This window comes from Salmo salar, chromosome ssa29 (genome assembly GCF_905237065.1).
Source record: "Salmo salar chromosome ssa29, Ssal_v3.1, whole genome shotgun sequence".
NCBI classification, from domain to species: Eukaryota; Metazoa; Chordata; class Actinopteri; order Salmoniformes; family Salmonidae; genus Salmo; species Salmo salar.
The window spans coordinates 33,800,353-33,811,709 of NC_059470.1; the positions used below are offsets into that span (position 1 = coordinate 33,800,353).

At 42.8% G+C, this 11,357-nt stretch overlaps 2 protein-coding genes across 4 annotated transcripts; one reads left to right on the top strand and one right to left on the bottom strand.

Annotated features, from left to right (window-relative positions):
* Window positions 1-305: 305 nt before the first annotated feature.
* Window positions 306-6,903, bottom strand: fam168b (family with sequence similarity 168 member B). Of its 2 annotated transcripts, XM_014181764.2 has the most exons (8): window positions 6,750-6,903; window positions 5,179-5,273; window positions 4,947-5,033; window positions 3,968-4,110; window positions 2,553-2,739; window positions 2,298-2,419; window positions 1,962-1,972; window positions 306-1,874 (listed from the first exon to the last, which is right to left on the bottom strand). In XM_014181764.2, exons 2-6 carry the CDS (start codon window positions 5,252-5,254, stop codon window positions 2,310-2,312), a joined length of 603 nt encoding a protein of 200 aa, XP_014037239.1. In that variant the 5' UTR covers window positions 5,255-5,273; window positions 6,750-6,903; the 3' UTR covers window positions 306-1,874; window positions 1,962-1,972; window positions 2,298-2,309. The 2 variants fall into 2 exon arrangements, with proteins under 2 accessions (XP_014037239.1, XP_014037238.1); XM_014181763.2 differs by having other exon boundaries at window positions 306-1,972.
* A 709-nt stretch (window positions 6,904-7,612) lies between these two features.
* On the top strand, window positions 7,613-10,692 carry LOC106590630 (F-box/SPRY domain-containing protein 1). Of its 2 annotated transcripts, none has more exons than XM_014181761.2 (3): window positions 7,613-8,106; window positions 8,613-8,969; window positions 9,687-10,692. In XM_014181761.2, the coding sequence occupies exons 1-3, from the start codon at window positions 7,789-7,791 to the stop codon at window positions 9,891-9,893; spliced, it is 882 nt and encodes a 293-aa protein (XP_014037236.1). In that variant the 5' UTR covers window positions 7,613-7,788; the 3' UTR covers window positions 9,894-10,692. The 2 variants fall into 2 exon arrangements, with proteins under 2 accessions (XP_014037236.1, XP_014037237.1); XM_014181762.2 differs by having other exon boundaries at window positions 9,708-10,692.
* Window positions 10,693-11,357: the final 665 nt, after the last annotated feature.

Genomic DNA, 11,357 nt, shown 5'->3' on the forward strand with positions numbered 1-11,357 from the left:
GGCAGATATCTAAGACGTAAGGTCCATCTGCTGGACATTTATCAGACGGGACGAGCCTCAAACAAAGGCATCCACCTGGGGCAAGTAGACATAGGCTTCAGAGGACATAGCTCGGTGTTATCGTAAATCACCTTAAAACACCGCATCACCTCGACCCCATAGCTCGGTGTTATCGTAAATCACCTTAAAACACCACATCACCTCGACCCCATAGCTCGGTGTTATCGTAAATCACCTTAACACCATATCATCCTTGGATCCCCAAAGATGTGCAGGTGACATGGTTAAATAAAAAACCTTGACAATTCTCATAATAGTATTTATTTTGTAGTCTTTCTCGACAACCCAAAAACACATAAGACATTACAAAACAGATTCAGTAACTGAGGTGACTTAGATTAGATAGGCAACATAGACGAGTGACTCAGACAATGATATAATAGGTGAGTTCTGGTTCTTGAGACATCTCACGTCAGTTAAGTTCTGGCTTCCTTAAAACAGTGTCTCAAATAAGAATTTCATGTCTTTTCTTCCAGTAGTGCTTAGAAAATTATAATACATTTAATAATTTAATAAAGTTTCAAACCTGTTGAAAACGTCTCAGGTTAGCATTGATTTTAAAAGTTTGTGGCTCTTGGTGTGGTTAAACCCAAACCAATGACAGAAAGGAATCTGTAGACATGTTCAGGTACGATACATACATAAATACATACATCTGTATGTGCAACGGTTTCAGTATTTTAAACCTCTGAAAACAGAATTATACACAATCACTCATTGTCTGCAGGACTGAGTCCAAGTAGTTGGAAATAGATTCCTTTCCTTTGCAACCAGCAATAGATCACATGTCACGACAGGTCTGTATCATTCTGCTGTCATGATGTAGGGGATCTTAGGACAATGGTCCAAGGGAAAGGAAATGTATCTGTCTAAGACCGTTGGAACTTCTACATGGAACTCTGTGTCCACAAAATCTTCCAATGGGCAAAGAGTGTGGAGAATGGTTTAGTGTTGGAATGGACACAGAGGCACAAAACTCAACAAAAAAAATCCCCACTTTCCCAAACTACAAACAAAAAAAATCCCAACAGACAAAATGTTGACACAGCTTCATCTAGAGAAATAATACAGTGCCAGCAACGTTACCAAAAACAAGTCAAACAAAAATCTGCACGGCTTGTGTAGTAATTCTAAAGCTGGAATCGTTAATGGTGAAACAGCCAAATCCGTTTGTGATATTACCACAAAGACGTTACTGCAAAACAACCAACACTGTTGTTCCCCCTCTGACACGAGCAATAGAGGAACACAAAACATACTGCACATTTATTTTTTTACCGTGCAGCTTTGCAACTAAAACAATAACAGTGGTGGAGCAGCTAGTGGCACCGTTTCCCCCCTACTGTGGATTCCATCTTTAAGATTGTTTGTTTGAAACAAACTTTTTTTCCTTTCTTATTTAAGGTTTCAAATTAAGACACGACATCAGTGATAAAAAAATTGCAGTTCTTATTCTTAGTTCCTTTAGATTCAATCTTTTTCTTTTTGATTTTGCATGTCTCAGGTAGATTGAGCGAGCATTATTTAGCATACACACACACACCTTGATATGGATCCCAAAAATAAAAACTCATCCAAACTCTCTTTTAACCACTTAATAGTTAACTACACATTTCTAAAGACAGTCCACAAAACACAAGTTTGCATGGAGGAGAATTCCAGTAGCCATCTGACGGAAGATATGCAGCAGAGTGAGTGAAGGATTCTGGGATAGCGTTATTCCAAACAGGAATAGTCAGCAGTGGGAAGATTCTCTTCATCCCGTTCTGAACAGACCTGTTGATGTATGGTTAGGATTCAGATTCACATCATGCCTAGAAAAAGGAAGGAAGAACAGCTGAAGGGGGTCATCATCATCACCAGCTGTAGAATACTGGACGGGAGTGTCAATGCATATCTACCATCTTCTGACCTGAACAGAGAAGCAGAGGAAAAGTTGATTTAATACACAGTAATACCGATTGTTTTCCTACACATCAAATGTACTTCTATTGACATGCAGCTATTGACCACTGCCACATTTTCCCAACATGTTTGACAACCCTTTAAAATGGTAACAAGTAGGCCACCCTTCCTGCATTTTCCTGCTGTAAAAGTTAAAAAAAAGTGATTTTATAACTATAAAATGATCACAATTTTCTATGCTATTGTATATCCATGTGTTTGGTGTTTTTCCCAGGCAGATTGACCAGAGAGAGCATGAAATGGGGAACACGGAGGACGCATTTACTACTCACAGTGCCATCACTTCACCACTGGGGGGGCACATAGCTATAGGTGGGTGTGCCTGGGTGTCGGTATGTGGGCATCGTGACTTGATGGGGGGCGAGGGGATTCGGGGAGTGCGTCAACAATGTTCCTGTAGAAGGGAGGGAGGTGGGAAAGGTCAGGAATTTAGACAAGCAAAACCATTTCATCCTCGTCAAAGATTTGTACGCTGTGTAGAGACAGGATAGTATGAAAAAAAAAAAGAGGAAAATATTGGAACTCACCGGCTGACATGGCCATAGTGGTCCCTGCTACCATCCCCATGGCAACGCCATTGTGGGGGCGAGGCGGGTGGTGCATGGGCGGGGCATACATGGCTGCTGGCATCCCATTGGGCTGAACCACTGTAGTGTGATGTATGACATGGGGCGGGGCTGCGTACAGTGGCTGTGTGTAGTAAGTGCCTTGATGCTGAGAGAGAGAGAGAGATCTCACGTCAGGCCCTCAGAGAGAGAGTGAGAGATCAAGTCAGTGCCTCAGAGAGAGAGAGAGATCTCATGTCAGTGCCTCAGAGAGAGAGAGAGAGAGATCTCACGTCAGTGCCTCAGAGAGAGAGAGAGATCTCACGTCAGTGCCTCAGAGAGAGAGAGAGAGATCTCACGTCAGTGCCTGAGAGAGAGAGAGAGAGAGAGAGAGAGCTCTCACGTCAGTACCTCAGAGAGAGAGAGAGAGAGAGCTCTCACGTCAGTGCCTCAGAGAGAGAGAGAGAGAGAGAGATCTCACGTCAGCGCCACATTGAGCCAAGTACAACTACAGCAGCAATATGCAGCAAGCTAATGTGTATGGAACCGATTCAGACCTAGGAAATGTCTGCCTTTCTGACGCACTTCTCAGTATTTGGTATTCAGACTTAACTTATTCAGTCGCGTAATGCACTCTGCAGGAGTGGCTACCTTGCGCGCTCTGAATACATGTATTTTTTTTAAATACTCTGAACTTGTAGATTATTTAGGTTTAGGAAAGTATTGATGAAACCCTTTGGGCTGGGGGCAGGGACTTCCGGCGTCTTGGGGCGGGTGGGAGTCGAGGGCACCCACTGATGGGAGCGCCCATTCGTATTTTATTGTCTTAATAAAAATTCATATTTAAAAAAATAACATGCATAAACATATATATATATATATATATATATATATATATATTTATTTTTTTAAGCTTTGGAGAGCCTTTACGCAGAAAAGAAAGAAAATGGTGGTTTGATTCATTCGGAAAATTACCACATTCAGTTATTTAACTCACGGTAACACTGGAAGATTAGCGTACATAGAATTATAATAGGGAGAAGGGTGTCCAATAGCAGGCTATACCGTCGTCTACTTCCTGCACTAACCATGGAACTGTGTGATGTCACAGCCAAGTACCGCGCCAGGTTCAAACTGTTACGGCTTGGCATAGGAGAAATGCTCGCTAACAGGGACGCTAACAAATTCATGCGCAGTATGGAAATATCTGGGATCTTTCAATTCAGCTCATGAAACCAACACTCTACATGTTGCGTTTATATTTTGGTTTAGTACAGTTCTGCAAGTACAGCAAATAAGCAAAAAATTATAAATTGGTTACGTTGTACTACTTCCGATGGTAAAGGTTGATTGGATATGTTACAGTAGTCTGTAGATGAACTAACGGACTGACTGACCTGTGCGTAGGGGTTCTGTTGGGGGTAGGTGCTTCTCACAGGGTATACTGCTCCATTGTAGGGGTTGGGTGACGAGGAGTAAGGTGGGACAGCCCCCGTGGTGGGCGAGCAGGACATTTTAAAAGGAGTGCCTGGAGCGTAACCTATATGAGACATTTCAGAGATATCATCTGGGGAATTACACATTTTAACAGGAACAAAAACAAACAACACTTCAGGCTTGGCCTTTGTCCTAAGGGCTTGTAAAAGGACTGACTATTGTCTGACTCCTTTCTGAATCTGTACAACACAAAAGAGGGAAGTTTCAGTCAACGGCAAAATGTGTGTAGCTGGAAAACAAGACGAGAGGCAGAAACATTTGGCTGAATTCAATCATCTCTCCTGAGAGCTGTCTGGTTCTCCATGTTTAGCTAAAGGTGATGAAACCATGGTGCACAGAGTCACAACACAGAGGCAACCGCTGAAAGCTGCTGATACACTATGTACAAAGACTGCGATTGAGTTAGACTGATTCAATTCAAGTCAGGATTAAGCCTTCAGTAATGTATTGGGATGCAACGGTCCCATGACCGGATGCACGTTCCTGCCCCAACTGATGCGGTTCAGCTGGGGTGTACTCACTAGGAACCAAACAGAACCAAATGGAACGGAGAGGGACCTACCCGAATTTGTCCAATGGAAACTCAATTGCAACGGTTTGGACTAATGATTAAACCCCCTGGAGGGTGTATTTACTATGGAAACCGTTTACCGTTTAAAAACCAAACAGAGCAAAACATGAGTTTCTATTGGATAAATTCAGGTAGGTCCCCATTTCCTTACATTTGCCTCCGTTCAAGAAACGTTTTGCAACAGAATCTGCGTAATAAATACACCCCTGGTGAGGCTGGGGGATCAATTCCCACAGAAATCACATACTAAAAATGTATGCACTGACTGGCAGGCTTACATGCAGCTCTGGGAGGGACTGTTACCTTACCTGTGGGGAAGGCTGGGTGATTGGCTCCAGGGTGGTACATGTTGGGAGCATAGGCAGGGGAGGCTGCATACCCCACAGGGAATCCAGCTAGGAGGTCATAGGTCATACAAATGAAGTTCAGAAGCATCAGACAGACATTTAGAGAAGACATTTAGAGAAGACCCAAGAAAAAATGTATAAAACTGGGTAAACACTACAGGCTCACAAACTGGTTAAGGGGCTCTCTGCCTACCTGGGTATCCTACTAAATGTCCCTTTTGATTGGCATAGGGGACCCCTGTTGGTGCAGGGCAGTACACTGGGTTCATAATGCACACGGTTCAGATACTGCAACAACCAAGACAAGAAGCAAACATTATATTGTTATGTTAATGTTAGATACAAAATCTGATATGTTCTTCATTAAAAAACAGTTTTGGAAAAAGTAGCCAATTGTCATACTTGAGTAAAAGTAAAGATACCTTCATAGAAAATGACTCTAGTAAAAGTCAGCCATTAAAATACTACTTGAGTAAAAGTACATAACATCTGCTAAATATGTGTATGTGAACAATAACAATTGATTTGAATAACATTTGATTTGAGTACTTTTGGGTGTCAGGGAAAATGTATGGAGTAAAAAGTACATTAATGTCTTTAGGAATGTAGAGAAGTAAAAGTAAAATTAGTCAAACATATAAATAGTAAAGCAAAGTACAGATACCCCAGAAAACTACTTAAGTAGTACTTTCAAGTAATTTTACACCACTGTTAAAAACAAAACCTTTGCTGTCACATAGTATTGCATCCTCCTCGACAAGCAGTACGTTATCTCATGATCTGAATCATTATAGCTTCACAAACAAAACTGTGAGAAGAAGGTAGCTAGCTAGCAAACCAGTTAAACTAGCCGCAATAGCTAACTATAGTACAGTGCATTCAGAAAGTATTCAGACCCCTTCACTTTTTCCACATTTTGTTACATTACAGCCTTATTCTAAAATGGACAAAAAAATCTTTTGCCCCTCATCAATCTACACACAACACCCCATAATGTCAAAGCAAAAACAGTTTTCTTAGACATGTTTGCAAATGTATAAAAAAAAAAAACTGAAATATCACATTTAGATTTCATCCCCCCCCAAAATGAGTGTTCGTGTAATGTTCAAAGCATCCTGAATACACCTGACCTGTGATTTTTATTAAAACAAATTCCACCCTGGTCATAGAACTTAGCCATGTCAAAACACGTAGAATTGCAGTAAATTAGCTTAAAAACAGTCACAGTTGTGCTAGGGAGGTACACACATAGTAAATGTCACTCCAAGCCCTCTTCAAAAGTTGGCAGCCCTGAGCAGTTAGCCAGTATATACACAGATCAATGTTTTTCCTAAATCCTAATTAGCCATCATGTGACGCCCTTTCTTTCACTTGACACATTTAGAGTATGGGACCCCCTGGTCGCAGTCATGGACATGGTATCGATTAACGATAGGGCAGTTAGCTACAATTCAACACATTACGGTAAATGTTAACAGTGACATTATATTCTTGTGCTTCTGTGTTGACAAATTCCAATGGAGCTTTTAACTATGGAAGCTAACTAACTAATATGCGTTTCTCAACGGGCGATGCAGTAGCTCCACAACAACAAGGGCCGCGGGGTGGCATTGCGTTGGGGCTTCAGTCGCATCTCTCTCCTTGTACTTAATACTGGCTGTCCCATTCACCCTTCAACCACCTCTTCATTATTGTCAATCTTGGCAACTGGTTTAACAACAGATACCAATTGTAATATTAGGAATAGTTGTCAACGTTACTTACGGTTGTAATTTCTCCGTTTCCGACTGTTGTTCTTTGGCTCAGATGTTTACTTTTGGTTATTTGTATTTTTGTTCTCACTGTTTCTGATTGACGCTGTTCTTTACTGCTTGACTCACTGCGCACAAAAATTCTCCAGCAACCGGCGTCACTTCCGGGTGTAGTGAGTCTCCATTGTGCCCATGTCACGTGATGTACTGCAATAAAAGGTGACTTTCACTTTGCTGTTTCTGGGCAATGGTTCTGGGACAGCGTATGTATAACATGTTATACGCTATTATATCATGTATGTAATAGAGTAAAGATACTAATGCATAAGCATCATCTGTCATAAATAATAGCTATGGGGGTGTCTCATGCATTAATGCATTATGAATTTGTAGAATATATAATATTGGACCTTTTTGTCGGTGTTGGATCGTGTTGGTATTGCTCAACAATACGTTGTTCCTAAAAATAACTGCAATCAAATCTGAAAGAAGCATTCTTGCATTCACCTATTTTCTATCTGTCAATGACAATTACAACCATCCCCATAATGGAAGTTGAATCTGTACACAGATCTAGGATCAGTAAACCATACTTCAATCTTCAGTTTGGACTCTAGGCTGGCTGGAGGGTAAAAATCTAATCTGACTGTAGATCAGCTGTAAGGGGCACTATATGACAGACAAAGGTCCTAACAGGAACACAAAGTAAAATGCACCTATTATCATTTTCCAGACAAAAAGTTATTTAGGCGATTATCTCTGTCCCCTTCTTTAGAATTAAAGATTGTGAATCAGAATAAATATGAATTTATATTAATTTAGAAATGCATGACTTATCAATGCTGTACAAACATTTCCGGGACCTTGACTAGATTTCGCATTTTGCTTCTCACTTTACCAACCCGGGGTGGGTCCATGGAAATACATGCAGAACAATACCACCGCCGTGATTTAGGCTCGTATTGTTAAAAATGGTCCGTTTTAATTCATTTTAGTTAGGAATTTATGCTGTAAAACACAATTTATCGGTCGGCGTCCTCAACTAGACAAATATGTCGGGAGCGGCCGCCGGAGGGGCGCAGTCTTGTATCGGCGCAGCCGCTGCCAGTTGTAGCTCTGCCGGGAACTCCTTCGTCGCAGCCGGCGGAGGTGTGGGAATAGCAGGCAGGCTACCCAGTCGGGTTCTTGAGCATGTGTTTTCTTATCTGGATTTGTATGATCTAATGCGGTGCTCGTTGGTGTGCTGGCATTGGAACAACTGCCTAGCCGACGAGAACAGCGAGGTGTGGCGGAGTCTGTGCGCTCGCTCTCTTAGTGAAGAGGCACTGCGCTCCGACATTCTCTGCAATCTGCCAACCTACAAGGGAAAGGTAAGCTATATATGCTAACGTTTGTTTACTATTTGAAAATCATCGTGAAGGCCTATAGCTATTGTTACAGACTTGTATGATTTCAATCCAGATTATACCACAGTGAATAACTCACGCACCCACTTTCAGCACACATGTTAGCTTGCCATTCAATCAGACCGCCTACTCATCAACGTTATTAGTCACACTGTCTGTCATGCAGAGACTAGTGTCTAGCGGTCTGCACACGCCCCGTTTATTCGACGTCTGCATTCAATAAGATACATGAGCATGATGTAATACTTTCCTGAATGAGATAATGTAAGTGAAATAGTATAGCTATGATCTCTGGTTGCTGGTACATATGTTGATTCAGACCTCATAATTTGCTTTCAATTCATCGAGATGCACCAGCCATTTTTTATCAATTACTTGGATGGATGGATGGATGGATGGATGTGTTGATCCTCTTCAAAACCCTGACCCATCTTTGTCTGCCTACTCTCCTGTCTTCTCCTCTCCTGAAGCTCAAGTCTTACCAGCACGCTCTGAGTTCCCACGACTGTTCACGTAACGTCTACGTGAAGAAGAACGGCTTCACCCTTCACCGCAACCCCATCGCCCAGAGCACAGACGGAGCCCGTGGCAAGATTGGGTTCTCTGAGGGCCGCCACGCCTGGGAGATCTGGTGGGAGGGGCCCCTAGGGACCGTGGCGGTGATCGGCATTGCCACCAAGCGTGCTGCCATGCAATGCCAGGGCTACGTGGCCCTCCTGGGTACTGACGACCAAAGCTGGGGCTGGAACCTGGTGGATAACAACCTGCTTCACAATGGGGAGGTCAATGGGAACTTCCCTCAGTGCAACAACGCTCCCAAATACCAGGTAGGTTAGCAACATGTTTCCTGTGGGTCGTATTCATTAGTGCACAGTGTACACCGTAGGAAATATTTAGCATCAGAAAAATGCCATCTAAACAGCGAGTTTAGTGCTGAAGTTCAGGGACGTTGTCACTACGGGGTGAGCTGCAGGGTTCAGGGACGTTGTCACTACGGGGTGAGCTGCAGGGTTCAGGGACGTTGTCACTACGGGGTGAGCTGCAGGGTTCAGGGACGTTGTCACTACGGGGTGAGCTGCAGGGTTCAGGGACGTTGTCACTACGGGGTGAGCTGCAGGGTTCAGGGACGTTGTCACTACGGGGTGAGCTGCAGGGTTCAGGGACGTTGTCACTACGGGGTGAGCTGCAGGGTTCAGGGACGTTGTCACTACGGGGTGAGCTGCAGGGTTCAGGGACGTTGTCACTGCGGGGTGAGCTGCACACAGAGGTATAGACACATCTGAATACATGAATGGAAATGTCCTATTAAAGCTCTGAGCCATTGTTTAAGGCTGATGAACCGTCTCAATGAAGTGTTTCTAGTTGAAATATTAGATTGATATTTATTTATGGGATGAGTTATGCCTGTGCAGTAGGATGTATGTCAAGAAGAACGCTACCTTAAATTAGGAGTTCTCATAACAGTAAGCATGTATTAATTGTAGCTTGAAAGTGAAGCCATTCTCTGTATTGTAGCTGTTACTTACTGTTATATTACTTTCTAGTGTAATGGTGTGCGTCCACAGATCGGGGAGAGGATACGAGTAATCCTGGATATGGATAACAAAACCCTGGCCTTTGAGAGAGGCTTTGAGTTCCTGGGAGTGGCCTTCCGAGGGCTTCCGAAAGCCTGCCTCTTCCCGGCCGTCTCAGCTGTCTATGGCAACACTGAGGTGACCATGGTCTACCTGGGCAAGCCTCTGGATGGGTAGCACTACCACAAGACCAGCCGGTGCCATGTCAGATGTGCCAAGGATAATGACTGATGGTTGGCACCGAGAAGACTCTAAACTAACATTCCACAACCACTGGATTGGAACCTAAAATCGGCATGGATGCTAGTGATCGTTGATGGACAAGAGGGGAGGTGGGTGTGGACTGGAGTGTTTTCTGTCTCAACATGAATGTTATCCACTAGCTGCTGGACCATTTTATTTACAGTATGGGAGGACTTGACTTTTTTTAAATGTTATTTTATGAAGTAACAACACTGCTGAATCCCGTACATGCGGTTGGTTGTATGTCTGTTCCTATGAGGCCAAACCAAATATGAACTGTGGCAAATATGTAAAGAAACCTCATCGTATGATAGAGGAACAAGTCATCTTCATGAGAATATTGTAGATGTGGAAATGTAAAGCTGTAACATTTCTAGAGCACAAGTGTAACTGCCATGAGGGGGAACGTGGAGTGATTGACCCTTGACCCTTTCGGAGGACTACATGCAGTATGGAACACTTTTTGGCCAACTGACCATTAAAGCCAGGAAAGACTTCATCAGTAGCAAAGCTAGCTAGTCATGCGCATGCGTTGCAGTATAACTGAAACATCTCCTCTCTTCAGATACATTGTATAGGAGAGCAGAAGTCCGGGGACTACATTACCCTTTGTGCATCCATTTTAATTGTGGTGGTATTAGTCCTAGTATTTCATGATATTTATTTCTAGGTTTTAATCCGTGGTACTATTGAAGAGGTCATGGAAGCTTCAAATAAAGGCTACCTGGTGTCAGTCTGATTGTTTCATAATGCTTCCACAAGAGGGCAATCATTGCTTTGTATATGTTATATAAAAGAAGAACCACCTACTGAAACATTTTAATAGGCCTGTATTTTATTTACTTCCTTAATCAAAAGGCACTGGAACATCTGAGCTGTCTTTGTTGCCGGTGCATGGTAACAGTTGAATAAGATAAGAACGAAGAAGAAACCCGCACGTATCACTGCTCTTTATTTAGCTTTACGTATCTGCTTCGAGGCGGCCACCTTTCAATGTCAATATTATCCCACTGCAGTCTCCCTTATTCTACAATCAAATCCTTTGTTTTGTCTGCCTTTCTCATAAAGTAGAGTTGGTGTTTGTGGGCTGAATGAACTACGGGAGAGTCAGTCTGTAGGCATTCTCAGATGCCCTAGGTTAGCTTAAAGCAGGTTTCTGATTTATAGTTTGATTATAATGTACCAGTTTGTCAACCGGTTTCCTGGGTGTGTGTGTGTGTTATAACCACATGAAAGCTTAGAATGTCAGCGGTGTTCTACCTCAATGCTACTCGTGCACACTCTTGAGGAGGGAGCATGAGGGATGTCTCTGTACTGTTTTTAAAACACAAGGCATAATACTTTTACTAAATGGAATTTTGAAAGAGAGGAGATCCAGGTTGAATATTTGAAGCAAGG